General features: G+C 38.6%; 1 protein-coding gene across 1 annotated transcript; it reads left to right on the plus strand.

The window, feature by feature from the left end:
* The first annotated feature begins 9,819 nt into the window (after positions 1–9,819).
* LOC145164958 (uncharacterized) lies at positions 9,820–13,205 on the plus strand. Its single transcript, XM_079083600.1, has 2 exons — positions 9,820–10,487; positions 13,121–13,205. The coding sequence occupies exons 1-2, from the start codon at positions 9,820–9,822 to the stop codon at positions 13,203–13,205; spliced, it is 753 nt and encodes a 250-aa protein (XP_078939726.1).
* Positions 13,206–14,365: the final 1,160 nt, after the last annotated feature.

Genomic DNA, 14,365 nt, shown 5'->3' on the forward strand with positions numbered 1-14,365 from the left:
TCCCTACCTACTGCCCTGATAATTTCCCAAACTAACAATTACCAAAACAACACCCAATTAACAATTGAATTCCAAACCACGACCCATAATCCAAACTTGGGGTAAAATGACCATTTTACCCTTGGCCCAACAAGACTCACAACCATGGCCAAATCCCAAAACCAACAAGGCCCAAAACTATAAGATCCATAAAAGCCCATTAATGACCCAATTTTCCAAATTGGGCCCAATCCCATATTGGCCTTACCCAAATGCCCCATTCCCGGTCCAATAATAATTCTACGATTGGCCAAAGGTCCAAGCCCACTGGGCCCACTAAAGTCTACAAAATCTTGGCCCAACTAGACATGTCCAAAAGTTCCAAAACTCTCCAATTCCTCTGACCAAAAAGCCCAACACATAAGACCAAACCAAAACCGAAGCCCAAACATGAAACAAGCCCAAAGGCCCACAGAGCCACGAACGCGGGGCGTACACTCAGCTTACGCTGGGCGTACTCAAGGAATCTAGATCGCGACCAAAGAGGAGGTACGCTGGACGTACCTCTAGCTACACGGGGCGTAGCCGCAGATCCTTCAAACTCAAATTGTGACTTAACCAATTAAGCACTTTGCACCCAAACTTCAGGGAACCTGAAAATAGAACTCTTAATGCATAAATTCGGCACCTTTATGCACTTGCATGACTCAAAGGGACCCAATAACCAACTTATCCCAATAATACCCATCTTAATCCATCTAGAACATGCATGGACCATATCTAACCTTGAAGATGGCAACTTTATGGACTTATAACATCATAAATGCTAAGAGTAGCAACTCAAGGCTCCTAGAGTGGTGTCCAACCACTAGATCTCACTTAAGAGGTCAAAATGGGACAAAAAACCATATATTCATAGATCTCAACTTCTAATGATCAAGTTATGAGCTTTTTACCTTCAATGATCTGAAAATGTAGCAAAGAGTTCAGATCCACTAGCCTTTCCTTGAACCACCACTTTGAACCAAGCCACCACTTCTTGAAACACACCAAAATCCAACAAAAAAGCACATACAAGGCACACAACCCACTTGGATGAAGCTATGACTCGAGATTTAGGGGTTAAGACACTGGGGGATGAAAGAGAGGCGCACACCCTGGACTTAAGGTGCTTAAATAGTGAGCCAACCCTTAAAATTAGGGTTTTGGGGATCGTGAACGTACGCTGGGCGTACTTCCTATATGCTGGGCATACGTCTCCCAACCCGTGCTTCAATTATCCATCACTACGATGGGTGTACCGCAGCTTACGCTGGGCGTGCTCACGCACATGCATCATTACATGCATGGAACTGCCTTGCCAATTATGTCCATTAGGGACCAGAATTGCCAATAACTTCAAAATACCATAACTCCCTCATCCTAGGCCGGTTTCCAACGAACCTTATATCCAAGAAAAGGTGGCGAGAAACCCTACGCTCCTAACAATACACCCACGCCTTAAAACCTCCTGAACCAAACCTAAATTCATAAAAGACTGAGATATCAAATTACGATTATACCGTTGGTTTCCGAAGACACAATCAAATACCTGGATCACTTATACCATGACACCCACATCCGAAATGGGCCAAATACTTCCTTTCCCCGAAGCCCTAGATCTCATGACAACTGATGACTGGGCCGCAGCCCCAAACAATGAAGCAAATCCGAAACCAAGTGTTATAAGAGCACTAAGGTTCATAAGGCTCAAAGAAGACAAGGAGATCCAAAAAAGGAGCAACCCACCAAGCTCTTATGATCACCCCAATAGCAAGGCCGATTCCTCGGCCCAAAGATCCTACAAATCAAAAACTTATTCCAAACCTGACCGTCATAGGGTTAATGCCCTTGAATATGGGGGGATGAAAAAGATTTTCCGTAGATTAATGACTATTGTTTTTCTATGGATATTTCAGGTGTAATATTTGCTATGTAGGATCTTTGAGACAAAGTAAGATGGCCAAGAAAATGAGAAAAATCCACCCCTTGGAAAGACAAGTCCAAAGAAATCCTAGGAAAAGGATAGCTCTCAGGAAGGAGATCAGCTATCTCATAGGAAAAGGATAACTCAAAGACATCCTTGGAAGAAGAAAGGAGAGATCCAAAGAAAAAGACCAGGATCCTTAGAAGATCCTCGACAGACCAGGATCCCCCCTGCCGACGCCAAGGTAATCAATGTGATCTCTGGAGGATCTGACATTTGTGGTAGCTCTTACTCTGCAGCAAAGAGGCACGCCAAGGTATCCAAAATGGAGAAGGAAAAAGGACCAAAGAAGAACACATCGATCACAAACAAAAAGGAGATCACCTTCGACGAAGCGGATAGACAAGACGTCCAGGATCCTCACCATGACGGATTAATGATCACTCTCTACATCGCCAACCATTTCGTCAGAAGGATCCTCGTCGATGGAGGATCCTCAGTTAATATCACACTCTTGGAAAAATTGAAAAGAATGAACATCCCGAAGTCTGAGATAGTTGCAAGATCCTCATTGCTGATTGGATTCAGCGGCGAAACCAAGCACACCATCGGCGAGATAAAGCTACCAATCTACATAGAGGGGGTAAACTATGTACAACATTTTTGCGTAATTGATACATTATCCTCTTATAATGTCATACTAGGTAAACCATGGATCCAGAAAATGAAGGTTGTTCCATCGATGTATCATCAATGCGTAAAGATGCCCACCCTATAGGGGACAGTGAAGATCATAGGAGACCAACAAGAATCCAAGGAATGCTACAAGACTTCGATGAAATTTTCAATAATACCACGACAAGCATAGAAATTATGGCAGGGGCACGAGACGTGCTAGAAGAAAGAGAGCAAGATATAAAAGAAGTACTCATGAACCTTGAGGATCCTGAAGCCAAAGTTCTCATAGGATCCTCAATGCGTGAACAAGTCGAACATGATCACATAATGTTCCTCAAGGCTAGAAGCAAGATGTTTGAATGGAAGCATGAGGACATGACATGTATTGATAAAAGCATAATAACCCATAAACTTAACATCGACCCATCTTTCAGGCCGATACACCAAAAGAGAAGGAAATTTGCATCGGAAAGAAACCAAGTTATACAAGAAGAAGTAGAAAAACCTCTCAAAACTGGCATGATGAAGGTGGTGAAATTCCCAAGATGGCTAGCTAATGTGGTCATGGTACAAAAGAAGAACGGTAAATGGAGAGTGTGTGTAGATTACACAGATCTTAACAAGGCTTGTCCCAAGGATCATTTCCCTCTACCACACATAGACTCCATGATAGACACAACATCAGGTCATGAATTACTAACATTCATCGACGCATCAACAAGATTCCAACAGATCCAGATGGAACCCTCTGACCAAGAGGACACAACTTTTATAACTCCAACATGTAGTATCTGTTACACTGCCATGCCATTTGGTCTCAAAAATGCAGGTGCAACGTACCACAGACTGGTCAACAAGATGTTCAAAGAGAAACTGGGGGACACAATGGAAGTCTACATCAATGACTTGGTGATCAAGTCCAAAAAAGCCGAGGATCACCTCAAGGATCTTGAAGAAGCCTTCGACATCCTGGACCAATATAACATGAAGCTGAAACCCTCCAAGTGCCACTTTGGGATGAGATCGGGTAAGTTCCTGGGATACATGGTAACCAAAAGAGGAATAAAAGAAATCCCGGAGCAAATCAAGGCCATACTTGATCTAAGATCACCATCCTCTACAAAAGATATTCAGAGACTAACAGGAAGATGGCAACCCTAAATAGGTTTATCTCAAGATCCTCAGAAAGATGCAAGCCTTTTTACATCTTAAAGAAGAACAAAAGATTCGAGTTGAGCCCCTATTGGTAAAACCATTAGGCGGGGAACCATTCCTTCTTTACCTCTCAATATCCTCGAATGCGGTAAGTGCAGTACTAGCTAAGGATCTCAATGGGGACCAACATTCCATCTACTATGTCAGTAAAAGTCTCATGGATCCTGAGACCATGTATTCCGACCTTGAAAAATTTATACTTGCATTAGTAATAACTTCTACTAAATTTAGACATTATTTTGAAACGCACCCTATAACTGTAAGAACTAACTATCTCATTAAGAATGTTATGAGAAAACCAGAAATGTCTGGAAGGATGGAAAAGTTGTCCATGAAGTTAAGCAAATATGACATAAAATACGAACCAAGATCTGCTATAAATTCTGATACATGTTAATTGTAATAGTTTTAATCCTACTAACTTAGACACATAAACAAACACACGAAATGCAGTGTACCTATCGATTAGCAGTTCAGTTCAGGCAAGTAGGGTATCGAACACATGGAACGGTAAACAATTAAAATTAATACAAATATTATCTAAATAAAACAATATTTAAAAGGGCTTTTCTCTAGTTTTGCAAGACTAGAAACTTAAGCAATTACTAAACACTTAAACAAAGGAAAATTAACAACTAAAAGAGAAGTAAAAGACAACTAGATTCAATAAGATAAAAAAGACTTCCATTTAGATTCGTGTTGGGACCAGGATCCTTACTATATCCAAGATCCTCAAATATCCTGGATCCTCAGCAACATCAGGATCCCGACTAATTACCGTTATTATTTTTATCAATATTTATAACGGTCATATTTGTTTATAACTAACACGTGTGTAGAAGTAGTCACGGGAAGACCAATTCTCAACGAAAAATCATGTCAACTATGCTAAAGACCCGGAATACTTGGTCAAATAACGTTCGTGAAACTGGTCATAGAGGATCCCGGAAATATCAGACATCTTGTTGGAAAATTAGACTATAAATTGACACTTGTAATCTGCACACAACACACCGTGTCACACCCCCGAACCAGACGGCAGAAAACGTCCGAAGGTGGGTGACTTCATTGTGCAGTATCATAACAATTGAATATAAATGAAACAGAGCAATCCAAACATCATACATTGAGATAACAAACTTACATTGTTTACATATTGTATTTGTTCCTCGAGTTACACAAAAGAGACATAAGTAGAAAATTTCCAAACTACAGCTAAATAGTCCTGCATCCGCGCCCCTTGTTACCTGCTTACTAGATCCCTGAGAATACAAGTCGTTTTGAAAAGCGTCAACTAAAAAGTTGGTGAGTTCATAAGCATTTTTGTATAAAATAGTTTTACACTTGTTTAGAATCGTTCTCATTGTACTTTCAGAATATCCGATATTTTCTATGAAATCGTTTTAAGCCTTGCTTTGAAAATCATGGATATATGTGTGCATGTCGTTACTTAGGTTCATCCTTATAAGGAGTGATTTTGAAAATTAGTGTAATTTGTAAAGGCGAGTTGTGTTAGAGAATAGTTCTTTTGAATAGTAATAGCCAACCGTTTCCAGAAAATCCCCTATTTTCAAAAAGAGAATATAGTTGTAAAACTTGTTTTTCTTATCGGGTATAATTGAGTGTGCGTTCTAGTTTATCGTTATCGAAATTGTATAAAATCATTTTCCATAAAATTCTACGTTTTCTGATTTGTAAAATAGTAGTATTAAGACTCTAATACTTGTTAGGTGAAAGAAATCAACATGGCGATTGTGGACATTCCACGCAATGAAAAAGGACAGTCAACACAACAAATGCGGACCATCACTACCATGCGTAGGACAGTCAACACAATGTGCCAAAATTTATTTATGAGGTTTTCCTTGCGTAAATTTCTAGTTAATATAACATATTATAGTGAGTCGTTATAACCATACTAATATGACGGAAGCCTGTTTTGGCGTTTCTCAGGCGCCCTTGGTTTGATAAAGACATTTGTCACCCTAGACTGGCCGGTCTAGCTGTAGCGAACAGCGAAGGTGCGGGGTTTCAACCCCGTATAGATCTATACACAAATTCCCGCTCTCTCTCCAGGAAACTCTGGCTATAACTCCTTACAGGACTTTAGACGTACACTAATATTTTTATATTTAGGTACTTTTGAGATTTGTCTGACTAGAATATTAACAACCTTTTGAGAAATCGTTTGAAATCCATTATCTGTTAGATAAATAATGAGATTCGTACTCATTGAATAGAAATATCATTTTCGTTCCATATCGTTTATTGTGCTTGTTAACTGGGTGCTCGTGTTCGTTCCGTTTCGTTTATTGAAAAAAAAGTAAGCCATTTTGAACGTCTATCAAAATGACCCAACATTATCGGAAATGGGCAAAAATGGTCTTTCCTTTCTATAAATTGTCGGCTCAGGCCCATATTGGTCAAGAGAAAAGTGTCAAGTTATAGTTTGTGTAAATTTATGATTGCAGGTTATGACACGCATTTTCTGTTTTATGACATATAGAACATTACTTATGTTCCTGAAGGTTTTACGACAGCAGTTTATGACATGCGAATATTTTAGTCATGAAAACTATGTTTTCGTATATTTTTCTTGATAAAATTATTTATATTAAATATTTATAAATAATCACAAATAGTTTGTTAATTTGGTAAGAAGTCATGAGTATGGCATAATATTCCAAGATAACCCTTGTATTCATGTTTGGCCAAAAGTGATCCAAAATATTATTATTTCCACAATTTAATCACTTTCAAAATATTTTGTCCCACAACTTGTTTAAGTAAATCTTGAAGCAAATCCTTATAGTTGTTGTTATAAAATTTTGTGACTTATACTTGGTAACATACTAGTTCTTGTTTCCAAACGTGATTTGTGAGATATTATCCAAACTCTTGAGACTTAACCAAAATCTCGAGTTTTGGACTATTTATAAGAGTTTTCATACTTAAGCACATGTAAGATGGCATGCATACACAATAAGAAAATAGATCATGATTTACACAAGACTTTGACTTGTATCCTCTCCCAAAAACAATAAAAATCTCAAAAAAAGTAGGGGTATGAAGCTCACCTTGAGTTAGTTTTGTGGGTGATTTGATGAGGTGTTAAAGAGCTTCCAAGTTCCAACACTTGAAAGTTTCTTTGAACTTTAGAATATCCTAAGAATATTTTTATGTGTAAATATAATGAAATCTTAGGAATAATGTGGAGAATCATTAGTCAAAGAAGATGAAATACTTACAAAAAGAAGTCTAGGAATTTTCTTTGAAGGAATGAGACTTGAAGCTTGAATGAGTTGAGAGAACTTCTAGAAGTTCACTGGATGTGAAAGTGGGAAGTGGAATTATGGGGAGGAAAGGAGGAGTTCACGTATCAAGAAGGAGGGGATAAGGGTGACATGACACTTGCTTGGAGGACTGGTGTACAATGCTTGGTTACCCATGGATATTTTGTGTTTAACTGGGATTGCATAGGAAATGAAGAATTTGCATCACATCATAAAGTCAACCCTTATCTTCTTAGAATCCCTTAAAAATCTTGAGTATTATTTTATATAAATATGTTCAAAATAATCAATTTTGGCATAAATTAGGGGTTTAAGGGGTCTAAAATATGAAAAACACGAGTTTGGAGGAATTCCCGACGTCAAAATATCCTAAACTGATGAAAAAGTCCGAAATGGTCCAAAATCCGGAGCCATTTCTCAAATTCTGGAGTGGAGGGTCAAGCCTGCGAGGGTCCGAAGTGGGTACAAGGGGGTTCCGAAGGTACTGGGCGAGTTCCAAAGCTGCTTGCTAGGTTCCGGAGCACTTCCCTCAGATCCAGAGTCAGGAGCGAAGCCAGCAGTCCGGACTAGCTAGAAATTCCGAAGCAATGTCCTAGGTGAGGTCCTTCCGGAGTCAAACCTTCCGGAGCATACAAGATTGTCCGATGCAAGAGGAGTTCTGAAGTGACTAGGGCATTCCGGAATAAGAGGGTTCCGGACCAAGAGGTTCATGACCAAGAGGTTAAGGGCCAAGAGGGTTCCTTTTGGGTTTTCTCCTTAGGTTTTGAGCCGTTTTCGACTGAGGAAGGTACATGAAGAGATTTGAGATACGTGGAGAGATTTGGGAGGGATTTCATATACTTGGAGAGATTTGGGAGAGATTTCACATACTTGGAGAGATTTGGGAGAGATTTCATATACTTGGAGAGATTTGGGAGAGATTTCATATACTTGGAGAGATTTCACATACTTGGAGAGATTTCATATACTTGGAGAGATTTGGAAGAGATTTCACATACTTGGAGAGATTTCACATACTTGGAAAGATTTGGGAGAGATTTCACATACTTGGAGAGATTTGGGAGAGATTTCATATACTTGGAGAGATTTGCATTCTAACTTTACATGGTCCATTAGGAACCAAAATGTACACTTTTAATGGGTTAGCACAAGTCTCACAATAGTTATTGCTTACATGAGGACGGAATTTCCTAGCCAAAATGCTAGTTGTGACACACCGTTCTTTAGCTTAAGATTACTCTATGAAATTCTCTACTTTTTTGTTACCAAGAACTCAGTGTAATATTCATTTTTATATCAACAAAATCGTCAAGGCAGGTGATCATTATCACCTCCCAAGGTTTTATGCCGGAGATCCTAGTAAGGATCAAGGGCTTTCCTTGTAAACCATTGTGTCACTTTCTTTTACTACTTGCTTTTACACAATCTGAACATCACAACCTCTCATTCAATTTGGTTGATTAGTACTTGTGTAATTTTTGACCAAAACAATTTGATTCACTTATTCCTATGGTTAATTTCGTGGAAAGTGCAATGGTTTAATATATCAATGGTTACTGATTTCTAATATGATTAGGTTCATGTTCACTATTACTAATCCTTTAGTAAACAAGTTAATTCAAACATTGGCTAGTTGATTAAACTAACAGGTTTCATAGTGTTCAGTTCGAATCGGGTAAGACTTGTAATATTAGTTAACTAAATTGGTTGATTCAATTAACTCATATGTGGGTGGTCATCACACATGCTCACACATTAACTTACTTATTTTCTAGTTAACCCTAGGTTATGTTCACAACACTAGGCATACAATCTTGTTTTCACAAAACTATAAGATTCAAGCAACCGAGAAGATGTTCATGCAACTCAATATACTTAGTCATTAACAAAAAATAATTATCATCAACACATAAGGATCTTTTAACAAGCTTAACAAGATAAATAACCAAATCAATATCATCCAAAGCCACTAATAAAACCATATTCATAAGATCATCTAATCTAAACAGAAGTATGGAATTTTAGCACATAACTTCAGCAAATAAATCCATAAAAACGAAATTCATCAATGTAGACATAATGTAAACAAGAGAATTAAGTAAATTACTATTGATTTTGCCTTTAGATCTCTTCAACTCCAAGCCTCTAGTTGAATTTCGAAAACCACAGCTTCTAAGAACCTTTTTGGCCTCCAAAAGTCGCTAAAAGCCACCATCAAAAGTTAGGGTTCGAGTGAAAATGATATGTAAATAGATTCTGAAAAACAGCTTAACTCGTCGAGTTTTATGACCCAACTTGCCGAGTTTTTGATTTAAATCGCGTGTACGACATGGCACTAATTTGTTGGGAATCTTCTAAGAAACTCGTCGACTTGATGGACAAACTTGCCGAGTTCTTCTTAATTTTTGCCTTCTTCCTTAAAAATCCAATTTCCAAGCTTCCAATTGCTAGATCTGCTTCCTTTCACATCCGAGCATGTCTTTGTTGCTGAAAACGAAATTTTAAACTACTTAAGCACCTTTTGTTCATTATTTGAGATAAAATCAACATAAAGTATTAAGATAATGCATGAATTTTATGATTAAATATGCCCATATCAAAGTCCCAAGCATTGGCAGATTTTGTGGCTGACTTTATCTAAGTGCCGAAGTCGAAATAGAAGCCAAACAACTTCTAGAAGAAGAGAACATGGGAAGATGGACGCTATTCACAGATGGAGCATCAAACCAAAGAGGAACTGGATTGGGGATCATACTAAAATCGCCACAGGGGGACATCGTATCCCACGCAATTAGTTTTGAGTTCAATTCAACCAACAACAAAGCAGAATACGAGGCACTAATCATGGGCCTACAACTAGCCAAAGATCTTCAAATCATGCATCTTCAGGTGTTCGTCGAGTCTTTATTACTAACTTACCATTTTAATGGGTCCTATGTAGTAAAAGGAGAGAAGCTACCACTATACCTCCAGATCCTTAAAAACCAGGCCTCAGAATTCGAAACATTTAGCCTAAACCAGGTTCCTAGAGAAGATAATGCTGAAGCAAATGCTTTGGCCAATCAAGGATCTTCCCTAAGGATCCCGCAAGAAACCAGGATCCCTATAACCCACTTATTGATCTCGACAATTGAGGATCCTGCGAAGAGACTGAAGGATCCCGACAATCACATGGAAACTACTGACATCTCTATAATCGAAGATCCCGATTCGATGATTCAACAACAGGATCCCAACATCAAGGATCCCTCTCCAACCTCAAGATCCTGGATCCAACCCATTATGGAATACCTCCAGAGTGGCACGATCCCTAGGGAAGAGAAAAGTGAAAGCGCATTCAAAACAAGCATCTCAAGGTTTGTTATAATCCAAGATAAGTTATACAAAAAATCTATAGCAGGTCCATACCTTAGGTGCCTAGAAGATCATGAAGTTGAAGAGGTCCTAAAGGATATACATATAGGATATTGCGGCAACCACACTGGGGGTAGATCCTTATGCTCCAAAGTGTTGAGGATAGGATACTATTGGCAAACCATGAAGAAAAATTCCTTCCTTCATGGCCAGAAATGTAATGCTTGTCAAAAACAAAACAACATCCTGCATCAACCACCAGAACCTCTAAATCCTATCATCTCCCCTTGGCCATTCATGAAATGGGAAATGTATATAGTGAGTAACTTTCCAGTAGCAGCTGGAGGAAAGGTCTTCATGCTACTGATGACTGACTACTTCTCAAAATAGGTAGAAGCCGAAGCCTTCATCCAAGTAAGAGACAAAGAGGTAGTTTTATTCATCAAACGTAACATCTTGACCAGGTTCGGGATCCCTACCAAAATTATATGTGACAATGATCCCAATTCATAAGCAAAAGGACAATGGAATTTTGCACAAGTTGGGGAATCAAGATGGTAAAGTCTATTCCTGTCCACCCTAAAGCCAACGGCCAAGCATAATTCAACAATAAAATTATAGTCAGCTTTTTGAAGAAAAGGCTGGATGAGAAGAAAGGAAGATGGGCAGAAGAACTTCCTTTCGTATTATGGGTAGATATGACCACTTCCAAGGTAGCTACGGGCAAAACCCCATACTCATTAGTGTTTGGAATGGAAGCAATGATTCCCACTGAAGTGGTGATCCCAACAACAAGATACCTACTTCAAAACCAAGAGGACAACGATAGGATCTTGGCTCGGGATCTTGACACTATTGATGAACTTAGGGATTTTGCCTAAATCCGTATTGCTGCTCATCAACAGAGGATCACCAAGGCTTACAACAAAAATATAAGAGTCAGAAGATTCCAAATAGGAGACTTGGTACTAGGGAAAACATTCCAAAATACCAAGGATCCTAGTGCAGGTAAACTGGCACCTAAATGGGAATGGCCATATCTTATAGATGCCGAAGCAGGAAAGTAGGCATATTGGTTGGCCACCCTAGATGGAAATAGCTTGTCAAGATCCTGGAATGCAATACATCTCAAAGTCTATTGTATGTAAGTAAGATTAGTCGTTTCCCAAGACACTTAAGGTACGCATGCTATTTACCTTTTACTCTTTATTTTTATTACTATTTATTCTATTCAAATACCGTTACTAACTTAAGCGTCGGAGGGGCGTTGGCTAGGCTAACGCCCACCCCCAACTAATGTTTACTGCATGCAGGAACTTAAAGATCCTGACCTATAAGGATCTTGACGGATGAATATTCAAGGATCCTGACACTCAAGGATCCTGACACTTAAGGATCCTGACCTATAAGGATCTTGACGGATGAATATTCAAGGATCCTGACACTTAAGGATCCTGACCTCTAAGGATCTTGACATATGAATATTCAAGGATCCTGACGTTCAAAAGACCACTGTCATAAAAGAGTTCTATGACTGCAAACATCCGACAATTCACAATATGAATTTCCCAAGAATAGAGGCTGATCATCTCTCCTACGAATAAGGGTACTTAATCCCCTCTAAGGTTTAAAGAGTTAATTACCTCTTTCACATGAGTTAAGGTTTATACACCTCGCTTGGACGCATGTTATCTAACTATGGGATGTGAATAAGGGGATCATTTGATGTTTCAGTGACTTGGCAACCCTCTTATTTATGAACATAAGTTAAGAACCTAAAGTTAATATCTAATGTTTATAACATTTTGGTGTTATATTAAGTTTTGATTCTCCCCAGATAATTCCTAAGGTTTATAACATTGACATGTTATCTCAAGTTGGGATCTTCCCCAGATAATACACAGGGCTTATAACATTTTCATGTTATCTAAAGTCAGGATTTTCCCCAGAAAATAAATAAAATTTATAAAATTTTATTATTATCTTATGATTTGGGATCCTCCTCGGAAATCTACTAGGTTTGGAATTTTACCCAATGTTGTTCGAGAGTTACGATACCAACGCATTGTTTGAAGATGGGATACTCCCCATAAAATACATAACATTTGTAGCATCATAATGTTGCAACAGTTCCTTCAGTTATTTTCCAAGTTATAGTCGTTTCCATTCGATTCCTATGGAGAGATCCTCTTTAAAGATTACTGAGCTAAAGACAATCAAGGATCCTTCTATGGATGGACTCTGTGATCCTACAAAATTATTTTGCACTTCTCCTAGAAGTGAGTCCCAAAGGTCACAAAGTACAAAGATACTCAGGTTCTATCTATCCTTATTCTTACTAGTATTTCTTATTGAAGACTTATCCTAAGTAGATATTTTGGGATCCTAATTGAAATACTAATTGTTTTCAGGTTATTTCAGCATCCTGAGAATTCTTGTAAACCCTGGACTACTTAGGATCCTCATTGTAAAAATCCTTGAAAAGCCTACTATTACAACCACACAAGTTAATCAAACATGCAAAGAAATATTAAACATCCATAGAATGAAGGGGTTGCCCACCAACCCCACAAAAAAGGAAATTGTAATATTGTTTTACATCACCAGAAAAACTATTTAATCTACTTCTTTGCAGGCCTAGACCTTCAACTGGTCATCATCGCCTGGGAGTCTCTCCTCCTCGCCTGCCTTTGGTCGCTGCCCTTCAGGATCCTGACTAGTTCTAGTAGATTCACCAGTCAATTAGGCAAGGGCGACAAACCACCCTGCCAGGTTCCATGATCCTGCATTAGCCACATCTTCAGCCAACTGGATCTTGGCTTCCCAGATAGCTACGACAGCACTGGCCTTTTCCTTGGCGATCACTTCCTCCATCTCCACGATGTGTTCCTCTTCTTTTTCGGCCTTCTCCTTACTGCAATGGTCTATCTTTTTCAGGAGGTATTCGTTGGTTGCGTTCCACGTTTTCTCTTTCTCGTTGAGGGCTTGCTCAGCTTCTTCACGGATCCTCAATTTACCAGAGACGTGGTCGGACACCTGAAACAAAAAAGACGTGAGATAAAGGTAAATTTGTAAAGGGAAAAAATATTCATTCTTATAGCCTGAGAAAAGGACGTAAATTTCTGGAGCGCATCTTCCGCCCTAAGGTTCTCCAGGCTCAATTCCATGGAACCAATGTTTTTTCTTTTTTTGGATCCTGGAGTTTTCACAGTCAGATCTATAGGAGCTCTCATCGTGGGAATGGAGGGCAAAGTCTTCTTTTTCTTCACCACCAAATGACCACTGGACACCGCTGTATCCAGACCAACAAGGGTATATGGGCACCAGAACGAATACTTTTGGATCCTAGACAAAACAATAAGTCAGGACCCTTCATACGGTAAAAAAGAAAAAGAACCTAGATTTTTACCTTTCAACATGGAGACGGTGTTATATGAGCTCTCTTGAAGTTTGAATTGGTTGAGGTTGAATGACCTCTCTGATTCAGACAAAGTGGAGAAAAATTTGTTGGATTAGTGTCTAAGTCCATAACTATTTTGGTATGTACTTGACCCGATTATGAGCATGGTCCTTTTGGGTTGCCTTCACCATAGCAATATGTAGGATGAATTAAGGAGAGAGAAAGGTTTAATTATGATTTATTAATATATTATAAGAATAATATATTAAAGGAGAAATCATATAGTTTAATTAATATTAGTCAAGAATTAATTAAGAATTAATTTTGTGACTAAAAGAGATTAATTAAATTAAGGGGACTGATATTGTAATTATAAGATAGTTACAAAGTTGGGCTTAGGATCCATTAGATGGCAATGGACGAATTCTATATGGAGGACCATAAAGAAATCGTCCAAGGGCCTTCTGGAATGGTCCATTG

Source organism: Lactuca virosa, chromosome 3, assembly GCF_052849685.1.
Source record: "Lactuca virosa cultivar CGN04683 chromosome 3, Lactuca_virosa_CGN04683_v6, whole genome shotgun sequence".
NCBI lineage: Eukaryota > Viridiplantae > Streptophyta > Magnoliopsida > Asterales > Asteraceae > Lactuca > Lactuca virosa.

What these genes read in the sequence shown, in the direction of transcription:
- LOC145164958 (XM_079083600.1), top strand. Translation starts at nt 9,820, where the DNA reads ATGGGAAGATGGACGCTATTCACAGATGGAGCATCAAACCAAAGAGGA. An exon ending in TTCAAAACAAGCATCTCAAG is followed by an intron (nt 10,488 to 13,120) that starts GTTTGTTATAAT and finishes ACTTCTTTGCAG; the next exon opens with GCCTAGACCTTCAACTGGTC.